We start from the raw sequence: 20,690 nt of genomic DNA on the forward strand, positions 1-20,690 counted from the left end.
TAGTAACTCGTTAGATGACCATAGTAACTTATTAGATGACCATAGTAACTCATTAGATGACCATAGTAACTTATTCGATGACCATAGTAACTCATTAGATGACCATAGTAACTCATTAGATGACCATAGTAACTCGTTAGATGACCATAGTATCTAATTAGATGACCATAGTATCTAATTATATGACCATAGTAACTTATTAGATGACCATAGTAACTCGTTAGATGACCATAGTAACTCATTAGATGACCATAGTATCTAATTAGATGACCATAGTAACTTATTAGATGACTATAGTAACTAATTAGATGACCATAGTAACTCATTAGATGACCATAGTAACTCATTAGATGACCATAGTAACTCATTAGATGACCATAGTAACTCATTAGATGACCATAGTAACTCATTAGATGACCATAGTAACTAACTAGATGACCATAGTAACTAACTAGATGACCATAGTAACTCGTTAGATGACCATAGTAACTCGTTAGATGACCATAGTAACTCGTTAGATGACCATAGTAACTCATTAGATGACCATAGTAACTCATTAGATGACCATAGTAACTCATTAGATGACCATAGTAACTCGTTAGATGACCATAGTAACTCGTTAGATGACCATAGTAACTCATTAGATGACCATAGTAACTCATTAGATGACCATAGTAACTCATTAGATGACCATAGTATCTAATTAGAAGACCATAGTATCTAATTAGATGACCATAGTAACTTATTAGATGACCATAGTAACTCATTAGATGACCATAGTAACTCGTTAGATGACCATAGTATCTAATTAGATGACCATAGTAACTTATTAGATGACCATAGTAACTCATTAGATGACCATTGTAACTCATTAGATGACCATAGTAACTAATTAGATGACCATAGTAACTCATTAGATGACTAAATTAACTCATTAGATGACCATAGTAACTCGTTAGATGACCATAGTAACTAATTAGATGACCATGGTAACTAATTAGATGACCATGGTAACTCATTAGATGACCATAGTAACTTATTTGATGACCATAGTAACTTATTTGATGACCATCGTAACTCATTAGATGACCATAGTAACTCATTAGATGACCATAGTAACTCATTAGATGACCATAGTAACTAGTATATGATGCAGATTCCAAGCATTGAAAGACTTAGTATAGTTGAAGACTTACGGTCATGTGAAAACATGACTGCACATCATAATGGCAGCTACACTTTACATCTTAAACATCTAAAAAAAATGATTTGGGAATGTCAGGCGGGCCAGATTGAAAAGGTTAACGGGCCGCATGTGGCCCCCGGGCCTTAATTTGCCAAGGCCTGTCCTAAATGTATACATCATTATTACCCATTTCTCATAGGGGGACACTTATTCTAAAGCGATTTTCTGGTTATTATTCTACGGCAACTTAATGATTTTACACACACACTCACGATGAACATCAAACCAATTATTATTATTATTATTATTATTATTATTATTATTATTATTAGCATCATAAAATCATGTATTTTTGGTGTCTTGTTTTATGTCATCCAATTTGATTTTTATGATTTGTCACCTGCATGCTCACCTTTTAAGTTTGTACTCCATTTTTTTTGTTTTCTTTTCTCTTTTCCATCACACACACACACACACACACACACACGCACACGCACACGCACACACACACACACACACACCTCCCAGGCGATCCAAGACGACGTGTCCTCGCGCGAGCCCGAGGTGGACCACCTGCGCTCCCTTAGCCAATCGCTGAGCCCGCTCAGCTGCGTGGCCGACCGCAACTGGCTGGGCGAGCGCGTGGAGGCGGTCCGCTCGGGCCACGCGGAGCTGGCCGAGTGGGGCGCCAGGCGAGCGGGCCTCTTGGAGCAGGCGCTGGCCAACGCCCGGCTGTTTGGCGAGGACGAGGTGGAGGTGCTCAACTGGCTGGCGGAGGTGGGCCAGAGGCTGGCGCTGGTTTCGGTGCAGAGCTACCAGCCTGACATACTGGCCCAGCAGCACAAGCACACTCTGGTAAAACCACTACATGTGCACCGCTGCTTGGATTCCCAATATTTACCATCACGTCAGTGTGTAGACTCAAGTATTGGGACCCTCTCTTCTCGGAGGACTTCCCACAAGATTTTGCTGTCTGTTGTAGTTCTTAGCGGACCTTGATTCGTGCACCAGTAACAGAAAATGGTCTTCCCTAAAGTTGTTCCTCTAATGTCGGACGCTTACATTTGTCCAAAGTGTCTCCGTAGGAAGAAGAATGAAGATTCAGAGACCGTAACGAGAGTACTCACGTGAAAGATTCCTTTAAAAGGGATGAACACACACATTAATTTGTTTCTTCCAAGTAACATTATCACTGGACGACGAATGGCTAAGCATGCTACACACTAAGGGTGCCCCCAAAAAATTGATTCACATCCAAGTCGCGATTCATATAAATAATAATGATTAACATATTTTAATTAAAATAAATGTTTAAAAAGACGATTTTTAGAGCTTTTCTGACCAGTAACCGGTTTTAAAAAAGGTTTTATTCCAATTTTTATTTTAAATAATACATTACAAGAATCGAATCGTGTTGAATCGAGTCTGAATCGAATCGTCAACCTCGGAATCGGATTGACTGGTTAGGTGCCCAAAGAGTCACACTCCTACTACACATGGGGCGGTATAGCTCGGTTGGTAGAGCGGCTGTGCCAGCAACTTGAGGGTTCCAGGTTCGATCCCCGCTTCCGCCATCCTCGTCACTGCCGTTGTGTCCTTGGGCAAGACACTTTACCCACCTGCTCCCAGTGCCACCCACACTGGTTTAAATGTAACTTAGATATTGGGTTTCACTATGTAAAAGCGCTTTGAGTCACTAGAGAAAAGCGCTATATAAATATACTTCACTTCACTTCACATAGACTATGACCAGGATGACGCAAGAAGCTAACCAAAGTAAAGAAAAGAGTGATCGATACAGGCGTCGATACTATATATATATATAGATATATAGATAGATAGTACTTTGTATTTACTTTAGGTCAGGGGTGCTCACACTTTTTCTGCAGGCGAGCTACTTTTCAATTGATCAAGTCGTGGGGATCTACCTCATTCATATATATAATTCATATTTACTTATTTATGAAATATATGTTTTTGTTAATAAGTTAAAGGTGTTTAATGATAATGCAAGCATGTTTAACACATAAAGTTAATATTGTTAATAAATTAAAGGTGTTTAATGATAATGCAATCATGTTTAACACATAGTTAATATTGTTAATAAATTAAAGGTGTTTAATGATAATACAAGAATGTTTAATACATATAGTTAATATTGTTAACAAGTTAAAGGTGTTTAAAGATAATGCAAGCATGTTTAATACATATAGTTAATATTAACAAGTTAAAGGTGTTTAATGATAATACAAGCATGTTTAATACATATAGTTAATATTATTAATAAGTTAAAGGTGTTTAAAGATAATACAAGCATGTTTAACACATATAGTTAATATTGTTAACAAGTTAAAGGTGTTTAAAGATAATACAAGCATGTTTAACACATAGTTAATATTGTTAATAAATTAAAGGTGTTTAATGATAATACAAGTATGTTTAACACATAGTTAATATTGTTAATAAGTTAAAGGTGTTTAAAGATAATGCAAGCATGTTTAACACATATAGTTAATATTGTTAGCAAGTTAAGGTGTTTAAAGATAATACAGGCATGTTTAACACATATAGATTCCTTTCTTTCATAAAGACAAGAATATAAGTTGGTGTATTACCTGATTCTGATGACTTGCATTGATTGGAATCAGACAGTGGTGCTAAAAACGTCCGCATTTTCGAATGGAGGAGAAAAAAGTCCTCCTTTCTGTCCAATACCACATGAAAGTGGTTGGTTTTTGGCATCTTATTTGTCCAGCTTCCGTACTTCTTTGTATACACTTTACAAGAAATACATTGTCGGCAAACTCCGTAGCTTGCTAGCTTGTGCACGCCAGCTTTCTGAGACTCGTTTTGTTAGCGCAACTGTGCAACTGTGCAGTCGGTCTTTGGAGTTTTGACGACAGGTACGGCACCAGAGTCTGTTGAAATAAAGTGTTTCTCGCCTTCCAGTCGGTAATTTTACTGATCTGGCAGCAGCCAGCGTCATCTCAGAAGACCCTCGGGTGCCGTGAATGTCAATCAAGTGACGAAAGTGACGTCATAGTGAAGATTTATGATCGCTCATTTTTAGGACTATTTTTTTAATGCCTGGCTGGTGATCGACTGACACACACTCCGAGATCGACCGGTAGCTCGCGATCGACGTAATGAGCACCCCTGCTTTAGGTAGTTGCTATAAAACATTTTCATGTCTATAAGTATTCAAAGTATTGCATTCGGACTCCAAATCTGATCGGGCTTGGAGTCCAAAAACGTTAATCGCGACATCTCTACTTGTTTCATAATTGTTTGAGCTGTGTCCCAATACTTTTAGCTACACTTTTTCCGTTCTGACATAGTTTCACAGTCCAACGAATGACAACAGCAGATAAGAGCTGTGTTATGTCTGTCTCTTCAGTCTCTAAATGAGGAGATTGTGAGCAGGAAGAAGACAGTGGACCAGGCCATCAAGAATGGACAAGCTCTACTCAAGCAGACCACAGGTGAGACCTCGCCCCCCGAGTCTTAGACTGACATCATCCTGCGCCGATATGGACCTCACGTGCCCAACCGTCCTCCTCCCCCCCCGCAGGCGAGGAGGTTCTGCTGATCCAAGAGAAGCTGGACGGCATCAAGTCACGCTACGCCGAGGTGACGGCGGGCAGCAGCAAGGCGCTCCGCACGCTGGAGCAGGCGCTGCAGCTGGCCACGCGCTTCGCCAGTGCCCACGACGACCTCAACCAGTGGCTGGACGCCGTGGAGGCGGAGCTCAACAATGTGGAGCCTGACGCACCCCCCGCCTACCAGGAGAGACAAAAGGTAGGAACTCGAAACATTTTGAAAGGGCCTGCTTGACATAGTGCACTGCAAAAACTGAAATCTAAGTACGATTAAATATCTCAAATAAGGGTGATATTTGCTTATTTTCTGTCTGATCAATCAATCAATCAATGTTTATTTATATAGCCCTAAATCACAAGTGTCTCAAAGGGCTGCCCAAGCCACAACGACATCCTCGGTACAGAGCCCACATAAGGGCAAGGAAAAACTCACCCCAGTGGGACGTCGATGTGAATGACTATGAGAAACCTTGGAGAGGACCGCATATGTGGGTAACCCCCCCCCCTCTAGGGAGACCGAATGCAATGGATGTCGAGTGGGTCTAACATAATATTGTGAGAGTACAGTCCATAGTGGATCCAGCATAACAGTAAGACTCCAGTCCATAAGATCATTCTTCTCACTAAGCAGGTTTTATGTTGTAGTGTTTTACTTGTTTTAAGTGTTTTGGTCCTAAATGATCTCAGTAAGATATTACAGCTTGTTGCTGAGATGTTATGACCTATATTGAGTAAAACATGCTTGAAACTAGAATATCAAGTGTTGCAAAGCTGTGTTATCAACACAAACTACTTTTTTAAAGTAATGACTTACTTCAAGCAGGAAAAAAAAAATGTAATGCAGAGCGCATATCATTATGTGAAGATAATGGCACTTGCGTTTACTTAATTAGGGCCCGCAAGGCCCATTGTAAAAAGTGTCCCAACGGGAGTCCTTTTACAATGAGACAGAGGACCCTATTGAATTTGTAAGGTTTTATTCTTCTTCTTTATTTTTCTTTATTATTATTCTTCCGCCGCCTCTTTGAGCTGTAATTTGACCCACTTAACATGCTTCAAAACTCACACATCAGGACTAGCGAAAATTGCCATCTAATAAAAAAACCAAACCCCAAAACTCAAAATTGCGCTCTAGCGCCCCCTAGGAAAAAACACAGACAAAACGGCCTATAACTTTCAGTAGGAATATCGTAGAGACATGAAACAAAAACCTCTATGTAGGTCTGACTTAGACCTAGTTTAAGAATATTTTTCAACATTGAGCAAAAAGGTCTCATTTTTTTTTCTACCAAGAAAAGTGCACATGTTATTAGTGAGAATATACTTATTTTAAGGTATTTTTGGGTTCATTGAGGTTAGCTAATTTTACTTGTTTTGGAAAGTCTTGACAAGCCAAATTTTCTTGTTCTATTGGCAGATAATTTTGCTTAGTTCAAGTAAAATACCCCTCATTTTTGTATTTTAATTTCTTGTTTTTGAACACTGACTTTTTGCAGTGTGGCTTTACCTTTTAAACTATTACACTGCAAAAAGTCAGTGTTCAAAAACAAGAAAAAAAAATACAAAAATGAGGGGTATTTTATTTGAACTAAGCAAAACTATCTGCCAATAGAACAAGAAAATTTGGCTTGTCAAGACTTACCAAAACAAGTCAAATTAGCTAACCTCAATGAACCCAAAAATACCTTAAAATAAGTATATTCTCACTAATAACAAGTGCACTTTTCTTGGTAGGAAAAAAAAAAGAGACCTTTTTGCTCAATATGTTGAAACATTTTCTTAAATGAAGTAAATGCTAGTGCCATTATCTTGACATAATGATATGCGCTTGGCATTACATTTCTTGAAACCAGCAAACTTATACTAAAAACTAATTTATTGTTCTTAATGGAAAGGCAACAAGGCCAAGCGCTTGTTACTCTCGGGGTCTACTAGCTGCTCAGGCAAATCATATTGTCTAAAAATGCATTTTTCCATCGATAACATGACATCATCGCGCCAAGTGTGTGCTCTTTCAGTCAATTAGTGCAGTGATTTTCAACCTTTTTTGAGCCAAGGCACATTTTTTGTGTTGACAAAATCCGGAGGCACACTACCAGCAGACACCATTAAACAACGAAACTCAGTTGACAGTAAAAAGTCGTTGTCGCAATTGTTGGATATGACTTTAAACCATAACCAAGCATGCATCAATATAGCTCTTGTCTCAAAGTAGGTCACATCACGCCGTGACTTATTTTGAGTTTTTTGCTGTTTTCCAACGTGTAGTGTTTTGGTGGCTTTTTCTCTTTTTTTGGTATTTTCCCGGAGCAGTTTCAGGTCTTCCTTTGAGCGATATTTCCCTCATCCACTTTCTTTTTATCCTTCTTCGTGGGGACATTGTCGATTGTCAAGTAATGTTCGGATGTTACATTGTGGACGCCATCATTGCTCCACAGTAAGTCTTTGCTGTCGTCCAGCATTCTGTTTTTGTTTACTTTGTAGCCAGTTCAGTTTTTGTTTCGTTCTGCATAGCCTTCCCTAAGCTTCAATGCCTTTTCTTAGGGGCACTCACCTTTTGTTTATTTTTGGTTTAAGCATTAGACACTCTTTTACATGCACACTGCCTCCCGCTGTTTCGACTTCTACAAAGCAATTAGCTACCGGCTGCCACCTACTGATATGGAAGAGTATTACACGGTTACTCTGCCGAGCTCTAGACAGCACCCACACTCAACAACAACACATCATTTGCAGACTATAATTACTGGTTTGCAAAAAAATATTTTTTACCCCAAATCGGTGAAATTAGATAATCTCCCACAGCACACCAGACTGTATCTCACGGCACACTAGTGTGCCGCGGCACAGTGGTTGAAAAACACTGAATTAGTGCACAAGGAATATATATATACATATATATATATATATATATATATATATATATTTACAGCCCGGCCCCGTCCAATTTTTTTTTTTATTGTAATTTTGAAGAATTTATCTGAATGTGCATGTACTATTTCTGTTCAAAATTGTTTGAAATGGCAAATGTTTAAATATTAACTGTCAGTTTACTGTACTGTGCCAACTGTACTACTATATGAGTACGTATTTTCTATTGTTTCATTGAAAATAAAACAGCAAAGTCCATTTGGCTGTCATCTGTTTTAATTATGAGACACAATTGTGTCAAAGTCATGATTTTTTATTTCATCCTTGAAATAAGAAGTGATTACTTTGAAAAAGTAGTTTTATACTTGTGAGTGTTGATGACACAGCTTTGCAACACTTGATATTCTAGTTTCAAGCATGTTTTACTCAAAAAAAATAGTCATAACATCTCAGCAACAAGCTGTAATATCTTACTGAGATCATTTAGGACCAAAACACTTAAAACAAGTAAAAAAAAAAATCTGCTTAGTGAGAATTATCTTATCAGACAGAAAATAAGCAAATATCACCCTTATTTGAGATATTTAATCTTACTTAGATTTCAGTTTTTGCAGTGTGGGAGTTGCGTGGCAGCAACTGTTCCTCTTGTTTTCCTCAAAGGGTGCTCACATCCCTGCACACAGCTGGCTCGTGTACCTAATGAAGTGGCCAAGTCTTTTGTTGTTTTCCAATGTACTGAAGATAAATGTCAACCTTGTCATTTCCAGCAGTACTAGCCTGCATTGTTGCCATGGAAACATTGATTTCTAATGCATTTCCTTCATCACTTCTTTCCTCGGGTACATGTGATGGATTGCGTGATGTTCGTAAGAGAGTAAAGTCGTTTTCCTCATGTTTTGTTATTTTTGAAGGAGTTGAAGAAAGTGTCAGCAGAGAAGCGCCTGGTCTTGGACACCTTAAACGAGGTGGGCAGCGCCCTGCTGGATCTGGTGCCATGGCGAGCCCGTGAGGGCCTGGACCGCTTGGTCGCCGACGCCAACCAGCGCTACCGCCAGGCGGACGACACCATCACGCAGCGTGTGCAGCTGGTGCAGGCCGCCATCCAGAGGTCGCAGCAGGTACTGCGGTAAACGAGAAGAGGCCACCGCTCCTTCCGGCCAGCGCTCTGAAACGTCTCCTCTCCGCAGTACGAGGAGGCGGTGGATGCCGAGCTGGCCTGGGTGGGCGAGACGGAGCGCAAGCTGGCGTCTTTGGGCCCGCTGAGCCTGGAACCTGACGTGACGGTGGCCCAGATGCAGGTCCAGCGGGCTTTCAACATCGACATCATCCGACACAAAGACACCGTGGATCAGCTCCTCGGCACTAAAGATGACATCCTGGAGACGTGCAGCGACACCCAGAAGGACGCGCTGATGGTGAGACGGACGGAACCGGGCAGCAGAACGGAGCCGTAAGCACAACCACATTCTTCTTCTCCTTCTTCTTCAGGTGAAGACAGATTCTCTGAGCGCCCGTTACGACGCCGTGAGCCAGAGCCACAGTGAGCGCTTCGCCGCGCTAGAGCAGGCTCAGGTCTTGGTGGCCCGCTTCTGGGAGACCTACGAAGAACTGGAGCCGTGGTTGGGCGAGACTGAGAGCCTCATCACTCAGCTGCCGCCGCCCGCCATCGACACAGACGCCCTGCGCCTGCAGCAGGACCAGATGAGGGTGAAACTAAAAACTGCTTGATAATAGTTATAATAATTATATGACAGTAATTATTATTTATTATTAAATTATATATACTAATTAGAGATGTGATAATGGCTTTTTTGCCGATATCCGATATTCCGATATTGTCCAACTCTTAATTACCGATTCCGATATCAACCGATATATACAGTCGTGGAATTAACACATTACTATGCCTAATTTTGTTGCGATGCCCCGCTGGATGCATTAAACAATGTAACAAGGTTTTCCAAAATAAATAAACTCGAGTTATGGAAAAAAATGCCAACATGGCACTGCCATATTTATTATTGAAGTCACAAAGTGCATTATTTTCTTTAACATGCCTCGAAACAGCAGCTTGGAATTTGGGACATGCTATGCCTGAGAGAGCATGAGGAGATTGAGGTGGGCGGGGGTGGGGGGTAGCGGGGGGTGTATATTGTAGCGTCCCGGAAGAGTTAGTGCTGCAAGGGGTTCTGGATATTTGTTCTGTTGTGTTTATGTTGTGTTACGGTGCGGATGTTCTCCCGAAATGTGTTTGTCATTCTTGTTTGGTGTGGGTTCACAGTGTGGCGCATGTTTGTAACAGTGTTAAAGTTGTTTATACGACCACCCTCAGTCTGACCTGTATGGCTGTTGACCAAGTATGCGTTGCATTCACTGGTGTGTGTGAAAAGCTGTAGATATTATGTGATTGGGCCGGCACGCAAAGGCAGTACCTTTAAGGTTTATTGGCGCTCTGTACTTCTCCCTACGTCCGTGTACACAGCGGCGTTTTAAAAAGTCATACATTTTACTGTTACCGATACCGATAATTTACGATATTACATTTTAAAGCATTTATGGGCCGATAATTTTGGCAGTCCGATATTATCGGACATCTCTAATACTATTTATATATATAGATTTATCATTATAAAAAATATAGTATGTATATAATATAAAAATAATAATCAGTATTATAATAATAAATATTCTTATTAGAATTGTATATATATATATATATCTCATTATTTTAATTATGATAATGATGAATATTATTATAACTTTCTATTTATAATTATTATATGTACATTACAGGCCAAAAGTTTGGACACACCTTCTCATTCAATGTGTTTTCTTTATTTTCATGACTATTTACATTGTAGATTGTCACTGATGGCATCAAAACTATGACACCTGTGAAGTATAAACCCTTTCAAGTGACTACCTCTTGAAGCTCATCGAGAGAATGCCAAGAGTGTGCAAAAAAGTAATCAGAGCAAAGGGTGGCTATTTTGAAGAAACTAGAATATAAAACATGTTTTCAGGTATTTCACCTTTTTTTGTTATAAGTACATAACTCCACATGTGTTCATTCATAGTTTTGATGCCTTCAGTGACAATCTACAATGTAAATAGTCATGAAAATAAAGAAAACGCATTGAATGAGAAAGTGTGTCCAAACTTTTGGCCTGTACTGTATATAGACTAGACTAGACTTCCTTTTTATTGTCATTCAAATTTGAACTTTACAGTACAGATAATAACAACATTTCGTTGCATTAGCTCATGGTAGTGCAGGATAAAAAAATCAATAAGGTGCAGATATACATAAATAGATTACTGTACAGATAAATATATTGCACTTTTGCATATGCATCCAGGTTTATGGATGTATGTTATATTGTGTTTATATTCCAGCAAGTTAATCCATTTTTGGGGGGAATTAAGGGGATTATTATGATGCGTTCAAGAGTCTTAAGGCCTGAGGGAAGAGGCTGTTACAGAACCTGGAGATTCTGCTACGAAGGCTGCGGAACCTCTTTCTAGAGTCCAGTAGTGAAAACAGTCCTTGGTGGGGGTGGGAGATATATTATAATATATCATATACAATAATAATTATATATGTGAATTTTTTATATAAAATTATTTTTTATAATAATAATACATTATATAATATTAATGATAATGTCTTCTTCAGCTTCTCCGAGAGTCTATCGCTGAGCACAAGCCCCACATCGACAAGCTCCTCAAGATCGGACCCCAGATGGCAGAGCTGAGCGTCCAGGAGGGCGGGCGGGTGACGCAGTGCTACAGCGACGCCGAGAGGCGCTACTTTGCCATCAAAGCGGAGGTGAAAGGTCGTGCGGCGCTGCTGGACGAGGCCGTGTCCCAGTCTGCTCAGGTACTAGAACGTCTGCTAGCTGGACCATGACGACACAGCATGAGCTTTCCGTGTGTTATTTTAACAGCACATGATCATGAAGGTTTTAATTGTATTGTTTGTCTCAGGATAAAATAAGATATTTTCATTTTCATGTCATGAGATATCAGTGATGAGCTGCTGCTGTCCATTATTGCACTGAAGGCATGTTTCAGATTTAACTCATTGTCTTGTTTCTCCACCCTCCATCCACCTTCACCACCACCACCTCCTCTCTGTCCTAACCCCTCCCTGTTTGTCCGTCCTCACTCTCGTCCTTTAACTCCGCCCCCTTGTCCCGTCATCCGTCCACCATGCCGTCGTCCCTCGTTGTGTTGTCACCACCACTTTCTCCATGGTCACTGCTCACTGCAATCACCCAGCTGGTGGAGGTAAGACAGACCACATCCTTCTCACGCTCGGGTCGCACATGAATTGGTTGACACATGAATGAGAAAGTGGCAAATATAATAACTATATAGAACTATACACCTAGATATAGGCCGCACCCGATGCACATTTTATTTTGTACAAGCCGGTACACATTGAAACATGAAATATTTACACGGGTTCATGTGTTTATTCTGGTGCTGTCAAATGATAAAACAATTTAATCAGATTAATCACACTTTTGAATTTGGATTCATCATGATTAATCACATTTAATTACTCGCTTGCAAAATTTTTAATTAGCTATAGTATTTACAGAGGTGCTTGTGATTATTCTAGTGCTGTCAAATGATAAACATTTTTAATCAGATTAATCACACTTTTGATTTTGGATTAATCATGATTAATCACTTTTAATTACCGTATTTTTCGTATTATAAGTCGCCGTTTTTTTCATAGTTTGGCCAGACATACCTCATTCAATGCGTTTTCTTTATTTTCGTGACTATTTACATTGTAGATTGACACTGAAGGCATCAAAACTATGAATGAACACATGTGGAGTTATGTACTTAAACAAAAAAAGGTGAAATAACTGAAAACATGTTTTATATTCTAGTTTCTTCAAAATAGCCACCCTTTGCTCTGATTACTTTTTTGCACACTCTTGGCATTCTCTTGATGAGCTTCAAGAGGTAGTCACTTGAAAGGGTTTATACTTCACAGGTGTCATAGTTTTGATGCCATCAGTGACAATCTACAATGTAGATAAAATAGTCATGAAAATAAAGAAAACACATTGAATGAGAAGGTGTGTCCAAACTTTTGGCCTGTAATGTACATATAATAATTATAAATAGAAAGTTATAATAATATTCATTATTATCATAATTAAAATAATGATATACATATATACAATTCTAATAAGAATATTCAGTATTATAATACTGATTATTATTTTTATATTATATACATACTATATTTTTTATAATAATATATATAAAGCTAGGGGGTGCGACTTATACTCTGGAGCGGCTTATGTGTGAAATTATTAACACATTACCGTAAAATATCAAAATAATATTTTTTATCTCATTCACGTAAGAGACTAGACCAGTGGTTCTTAACCTGGGTTCGATGGAACCCTAGGGGTTCGGTGAGTCGGCCTCAGGGGTTCGGCGGAGGTCAAAACACACCCGACTCATCGTGTAAATAAAAACTTCTCCCTATCGGCGTATTACGGATACGGCAACAGCAGAAGTCACACTGATTTGCAGGTGTGTAATTTGTTGTGAGTTTATGCACTGTGTTGGTTTTGTTGTTTGAACAAGGTGATGTTCATGCACGCTTCATTTTGTGCACCAGTAATAAAACATGGTAACACTTTAGTATGGGGAACATATTCACCATTAATTAGTTGCTTATTAACATGCAAATTAGTAACATATTGGCTCTTAACTAGTCATTATTAAGTACTTATTAATGCCTTATTCGGCATGGCCTTTTTATAACCCTAACGCTCTAACCCTGGCCCTAACCCTAACCAAATAACTCTAAATTAAGTCTTTGTTACTTAGAATATGTTCCCCATACTAAAGTGTTACCAAAAACATATAACTTTTTCTTGAATTTGAAAAAAACATTTTATTTTTCACTAAAGAAGGGTTCGATGAATGTGCATATGAAACTGGTGGGGTTCGGTACCTCCAACAAGGTTAAGAACCACTGGACTTGACGTACCGATAGAAGAGGAAGCGGCGCGTTGCCTACCTTTGGAGTTGGCAGAGTTGTTTAGAAGCGACACCGAGGAAGAATATTTCATGGGATTTAGCGATTAGGAGTGACAGATTGTTTGGTAAACGTATAGCATGTTCTATATGTTATAGTTATTTGAATGACTCTTACCATAATATGTTACGTTAACATACCAGGCACGTTCTCAGTTGCTTATTTATGGCTCATATAACGTACACTTATTCAGCCTGTTGTTCACTATTCTTTATTTTAAATTGCCTTTTCAAATGTCTATTCTAGGTGTTGGATTTTATCAAATACATTTCCCCCAAAAATGCGACTTATATATGTTTTTTTCCTTCTTTATTATCATACTTGCCAACCTTGAGACCTCCGAATTCGGGAGATGGGGGCGGTGGGGTTGATGTGGGCGGGGTTATGGGGGGCGGGGTTTGGTGGTAGCGGGGGTGTATATTGTAGCGTCCCGGAAGAGTTAGTGCTGCAAGGGGTTCTGGGTATTTGTTCTGTTGTGTTTATATTGTGCTACGGTGCGGATGTTCTCCCGAAATGTGTTTGTCATTCTTGTTTGGTGTGGGTTCACAGTGTGGCGCATATTTGTAACAGTGTTGAAGTTGTTTTTGCGGCCACCCTCAGTGTGACCTGTATGGCTGTTGACCAAGTATGGATTGCATTCATTTATGTGTGTGTAAAACCCGCATATATTATGTGACTGGGTCGGCACGCTGTTTGAATGGAGGAAAAGCGGACGTGGCGACAGGTTGTAGAGGACGTTAAAGACAGTGTCTTTAAGGCACGCCCCAATATTTTTGTCTGGGAGTAATTCGGGAGAATGGTTGCCTCGGGAGATTTTCGGGAGGGGCACTGAAATTCGGGAGTCTCCCGAGAAAATCGGGAGGGTTGGCAAGTATGTTTATTATGCATTTTTGGCCGGTGCGATTTATACTCCGGATCGATTTATAATCCAAAAAATACGGTACTCGCTTGCAAAATTTTCATTAGCTAAAGTATTTACAGAGATGCTTGTCTATTATAGTGCTGTCAAATTACAAACATTTTTAATCAGATTAATCACACATTTGAATTTGGATTAATCATAATTAATCACAGCTTCCTTCGATGAGGTGGCGACTTTTCCAGGGTGTACCCCACCCCGCCTTCCGCCCGAGTGCAGCTGGGATAGGCTCCAGTGCCCCTGTTACCACTAGAGGGACAAGCAATAGAAAATGGATGGATAATCACAGCTAATTACTCGCTTGCAAAATGTTTATCAATTTAAAAAAAGACCCCCAATTTTTGGACACAAATGCGACTTTGTCAGGAGCATTTTTCGAAATGTTTTACTTGAATGCATACATTTATTCGCTCAAAACCAGGTTACAGTTATAGCTAAATTTGAGGTAACGGAGCGGTCAAAATAAATTGCATGATTAATCTACCTTTATACATGACAAATGCGATTTTATTATCATTAATAATAATAATAATAATAATAATAGATTTTATTTGTAAAAAGCACTTTATATTGAGTAAAAAATCTCAAAGTGCTACAGTGTATTAAAAAATAAATAAATAAATCAAAAGATAAAGAAATAAATAAAGATAAAAACTAGAACAGCCAAATAGCTATAATTAGTATGCATATATCTAAAAAAAAAAGGCTTTTTTAAAAAGCAGGGCTTTTAAGCCTTTTTTAAAAGCATCCACAGTCTGTGGTGCCCTCAGGTGGTCAGGAAGAGCATTCCACAGACTGGGAGCGGCGGAGCAGAAAGCCCGGTTTCCCATTGTTCGTAGCTTTGTCCTCGGAGGTTGGAGGAGGTTAGCCTGTCCGGAGCGGAGGTGTCGTGTGGAGGATTTGGGGGTGAGCAGTTCTTTGAGGTAGAGGGGGGTATTTCCATGGAGGCACTGGTGGGTTAGTAGGGAGACTTTGTATTCAATCCTGAGTGGAACAGGAAGCCAGTGAAGGGATTTGAGAATTGGTGTGATGTGGTCATATTTCCGCACTCATCAGGATCCTAGCAGCACTATTCTGTTAATCTCATGAGTTAACTTGGTATTTTTGACAGCCCTAGTATATTCACAATTTTAACAAAAAAACAGTAAGCAAAAGCAAAAGCTGCTCTGCGCATTCCACCATTTTTTGAGAATGATTTCATCGTGACCTATTCAGCAATTTTATTGGTCTGATGTGACAAGGCAAAATTTATTGGCAGCATGAAGCTTGTAAACGTGGGAAAAAAAGCTATCAATTGTATAAGCCACTAGGTACAAAGCGTGGGGAAAAGGTTTGGAAATTACGTTATGCTCACAATTTATGAAAAAAAGTCTTTAAAAATTGAAGCAAGTCATGTGTCCATCAAACCTGAGTGACCTCTGAAAAATATTGTGACTATGTCCGTACCATAAATGCTCCACCAACAGCCGGGACAATCAACTAAAGCCCAAAAAGGACAGGGTGTTAGATGGAAGGAGACCATAACTGAAGAGTCAAAATTGTATATTCAGTATATATAAAATAATATTTTAAGCTACAGTAATGATTAGGAGTGCTAGAGAAAATGAAATGTAAAAAGGGACACGTAGAACTCTTTGACCACATGGTTATTGACAAGAATATTCTACAGTTGTAGAAAGAATGAATTTAAAAGCAGTTTGCTGACTATAAAATAATTGAATTGAGGCTTAAATTGGAGCATTTATGGAATGTTTACGTGTATCAATATTGCTAGAATTAATTTCAGACTAGTCTTGACCCTTGACCTGCCTGTCAGTCAATATTTCCCTTTTTTACTTTGATCTCTGGACCTCCTTTGAATCCTTTTAGAATGGACCCAGTACCCGTGTGTGTGACCCTGGATGAGTTTTAGTTATACAACCCGATGAAAGCCTTTAAAAAAAATAAAAAGGGCTGGGATTAGGTGCGCCCTCTGTTGGTTGCTACATCTCACGTTCCTGTAATTCCACCCTGCGTCTGCAGTTCCACGACAAAATGGACCCCCTGCTGGAGACCCTGGAGGCGGCCGTGCAGCGTTTGCGTCAGCCTCCTCCCGTGGCGGCGGAGGTCGATAAGATCCGGGAGCAGCTGGCGGAGCACCGGGCTCAAGGTCTGGAGCTGGACAAACTTCTGCCCAGTTTCTCCGCCCTCTGCGCCCGAGGAGAGGAGCTCATCAGCCGGGCCGCCCACGACGACCCCGCCGCCCACGGTGAGTGCCCGCACGGCCAAAAATGGGCCAGCATTTCCGCAGACCGATAACAATTTCGTCCCCTACACCAGCCGTGCACTCCCGCCTGCTGCGGCTGCGCTCGCTGTGGGATGAGATCCGTCAGCGGGCCGAGGAGAGGGAGAGCAAACTCAATGACGTCCTGGATCTGGCCGGCAAGTTCTGGGCGGACGTGGCGGCGCTGCTGAGCACGCTGCGAGACTCCCAGGACATTGTGAAGGACCTAGAGGACCCCGGCGTGGACCCTTCGCTCATCAAACAACAGATCGAGGCAGCAGAGGTGCAAAGAGCAAAGTTGAACTGAAATGGTTCTACAAACACTTCCGATTAAAATCACCTTTATAATTCTGGTCCTCGTCTAGGCAATCAAGGCGGAGACGGATGGCCTGAGGGAGGAGCTGGAGTTTGTCAGGACCCTCGGGGCCGACCTCATCTTTGCCTGCGGAGAAACTGAGAAACCTGAAGTCAAGAAGACCATTGATGAGGTGAAGTTTGTTCAAAGGACAGCAATGTGATGCTCTTCCACTAAGGTTTTCATACACTGCAAAAAGTCAGTGTTCAAAAACAAGAACATTTTTCTGTATGGAAACCTGCAGAAGGATCATTACCTTTATCAGCAAAAAGAGCTACATCTGCGGGGTGAGGTGGCGCCAATTTCCGTTGAGTTCCACCGGTCCCTACGATCACATTCAGCCTGCTAGAGGCGCAAACAAATAGACAAGGGGTTCTAACCATTTTGACTTTGGGGAGTCCGGGCCCACTCAAATATTCACACTGAATTAGTAATCTTACTATTGATTTTAATCATATTAAATGATTATATCTAACCTACTTACAACCTTGTCAAATGATATAAAAGCATGTGTTAATCACAAATATTATTTCTTTAACATATAAACTAGGGATGTCCCGATCCGATATTTGGATGGGATCGGCTGCCGATATTTGCCAAAAAATGCGTATCGGCAAGGCATGGGAAAATGCCGATCCAGATCCAGTTTTAAAAAAAACTCCGGTCCGTGTTTTCCAACGCACCGATTTAAATAATACATTCCACTTTTCTGCTGCTCCCTAATTTCCGTTCCGCATTTTCCAGCACACCTTCAACACATCCACAGGTCTGTGGATTCTCACGCAGTTGCTTTTAGCTGCTGGCATTACACGACAGGCTCTTCTCACTCTTTCCTGTGTCTCCCTCTCACAGACAGCAAGCGCACCTTCTTACACACATCACATACTGTCACGTCATACGTCAGATACGTATACGTCCTCCCCGAGCAGAGAGGTAGCATCATGGCTAGCGCAGCCGTGCGAGCAACCTTCCCTCTAAGGTGCGCGCCTGTGCAATTGCGCACTGCTCAAGCGTCCTCTGCGCACGGCAAATCTATGCCACGCACAAAATCAAATAAAAAAATAAGCGCATAACAATTTTTGACACACGGACACTACAGAGAAAACAGTTTTCGTCATCATTGTTCAAATATTTTATCTTCTGTCGAGGCGCTTATCTCCATTCGGTGCCACACGCCCACACCATCAAAATGCCGAGGCAAACATTTCCACATCAACACCGTATGAAAAAAATTTTGATTTTTTTTTTAGTTGTGTTTTCCTTCTCTGCATGAAAGTTTAAAAGGAGCATATATTAATGCAGTATGAAGAAGAATGTTTTAATGTAGACAGATAGAATCATCATACTGCTGTGATCATATGCATCAAGTGTTCATTCAAGGCTAAGGCACAATATCGAGATATATATCGTGTATCGCAATATGGCCTTAAAATATCGCAATATTAAAAAAAAAAGTCCATATCGCCCAGCCCTAGTTCAATGATGCCATTTCTGTTTGTCATGTATAATTTTGTCTATTTTGTGTTTATCCTTGAATAAACAGGTCAGTTTCTTGTTACCAACCATTGTGTATTATTCAAACTCCCCTAATTCAGCTGGCTAGTTGTTATCAAGAGTACTAAAACCCTTTTCAACATGATTCTGACAACTAAGTAGGCTAAATAACTTTAAACTTTAATACATGCTCGGATAGGTCAGTATCGGTATCGGATCGGAAGTGCAAAAACAACATCGGTATCGGATCGGAAGTGCTAAAACCTGGATCGGGACATCCCTAATATAAACCTTAGGTTTTGGTCAGGCTGATTAGAAAAATAAGTACTAACCAAATACGGCATAAAAAGTGACTTATAAATAACTCATGAAAAACACATTTACATTAGGGATGTCCGATAATATTGGACAGCAGATATTATCGGCCCATAAATGCTTTATAATGTAATATCGGAAATTATCGGTATCAATTTCAAAATTATCGGTATCGGTTTGAAAAAGTAAAATGTATGACTTTTTAAAACGCCGCTGTGTACACGGACGTAGGGAGAAGTACAGAGCGCCAATAAACCTTAAAGGCACTGCCTTTGCGTGCCGGCCCAATCACATAATATCTACGGCTTTTCACACACACAAGTGAATGCAATGCATACAGGTTACACTGAGGGTGGCCGTATAAACAACTTTAACACTGTTACAAATTTGCGCCACACTGTGAACCCACACCAAACAAGAATGACAAACACATTTCGGGAGAACATCCGCACTGTAACACAACATAAACACAACAGAACAAATAACCAGAACCCCCTGCAGCACTAACTCTTCCGGGACGCTACAATATACACCCCCCGCTATCCCCCACCCCCGCCCACCTCAACCTCCTCATGCTCTCTCAGGGAGAGCATGTCCCAAATTCCAAGCTGCTGTTTTGAGGCATGTTAAAAAAAATAATGCACTTTGTGACTTCAATAATAAATATGGCAGTACCATGTTGGCATTTTTTTCCATAACTTGAGTTGATTTATTTTGGAAAACCTCGCTACATTTTTTAATGCATCCAGCGGGGCATCACAACACAATTAGGCATAATAATGTGTTAATTCCACGACTGTAAATATCGGTATCGGTTGATATCGGAATTGGTAATTAAGAGTTGGACGGTAAAAAAGCCATTATTGGACATCTCTAATTTACATACAATTATGTAGTACTGGGATGAAGTAAATTAATAATAAATATTTTCCTTTTAACTGTCAAAAGTGAAGTGCAAAGGAAAATTCTAGTCATATTTTTTGCGCTAAAGAAACTTCTCAATGACTTTAGCAGCAGACGTTTTCCGTTTGTTGTCATTATTGCCACAAGTGGTGGAAAAGTGTATTACAACAGAGTATCGCTGCCGCCTATATGGACCACGGCTGGGAAAGCAATATATTGTGGTGGCCCAAAAATGGTTAAATAGACAAATAGTTTTTAGAGAGAGATGTGGGAGGCCGAAACACACGGTTAGCTGTTTCAGACATGTGACATCACACCAGGAATCAGCTTTCTTGTGACAGACAAAATTTTAAGCAGGTAAGAAATGTCTCTTCCTCTCTGAAAACCATTTATAAGTCTTTTACTATTGATGACGAATGAAGGCAATCAATTTATCCTCCAAACACACCTCAGCAGGTACTTCGCTCCCACAGGGGGTTTAGTGTCCCACAATTAGACTCCTCCGAATCGAATCTTCAACTATTTGAAGACGGCACTATTTAAGAATAAACGGCACTTTGTGCTGACCTCTCTGCTTTCCCCACCACGTCGCAGATGAACGGTGCCTGGGAGGGCCTGAACCGCACCTGGCGAGAGAGGATGGAGAGGCTTGACGAGGCCATGAGCGCCTCGGTGCAGTACCAGGATGCACTACAGGTGAGAGAGACAC

General features: G+C 40.3%; 1 protein-coding gene across 4 annotated transcripts in view; it reads left to right on the forward strand.

Annotated features, from left to right (window-relative positions):
* Positions 1 to 20,690, forward strand: part of macf1a (microtubule actin crosslinking factor 1a) — a 438,368-nt gene that overhangs the window by 370,620 nt on the left and 47,058 nt on the right. For all 4 annotated transcript variants that reach the window (XM_061930784.1, XM_061930787.1, XM_061930786.1 and 1 more), the window contains 11 exons: positions 1,715 to 2,041; positions 4,584 to 4,668; positions 4,758 to 4,984; positions 8,568 to 8,774; positions 8,844 to 9,071; positions 9,145 to 9,363; positions 11,333 to 11,536; positions 16,674 to 16,899; positions 16,971 to 17,197; positions 17,280 to 17,402; positions 20,576 to 20,677. In XM_061930784.1, coding sequence (XP_061786768.1) covers positions 1,715 to 2,041; positions 4,584 to 4,668; positions 4,758 to 4,984; positions 8,568 to 8,774; positions 8,844 to 9,071; positions 9,145 to 9,363; positions 11,333 to 11,536; positions 16,674 to 16,899; positions 16,971 to 17,197; positions 17,280 to 17,402; positions 20,576 to 20,677 — 2,175 coding nt within the window. The remainder of the gene's footprint in view (positions 1 to 1,714; positions 2,042 to 4,583; positions 4,669 to 4,757; positions 4,985 to 8,567; positions 8,775 to 8,843; positions 9,072 to 9,144; positions 9,364 to 11,332; positions 11,537 to 16,673; positions 16,900 to 16,970; positions 17,198 to 17,279; positions 17,403 to 20,575; positions 20,678 to 20,690) is intronic.

This window comes from Nerophis lumbriciformis, linkage group LG37 (assembly GCF_033978685.3).
Source record: "Nerophis lumbriciformis linkage group LG37, RoL_Nlum_v2.1, whole genome shotgun sequence".
Classification (NCBI taxonomy): Eukaryota; Metazoa; Chordata; class Actinopteri; order Syngnathiformes; family Syngnathidae; genus Nerophis; species Nerophis lumbriciformis.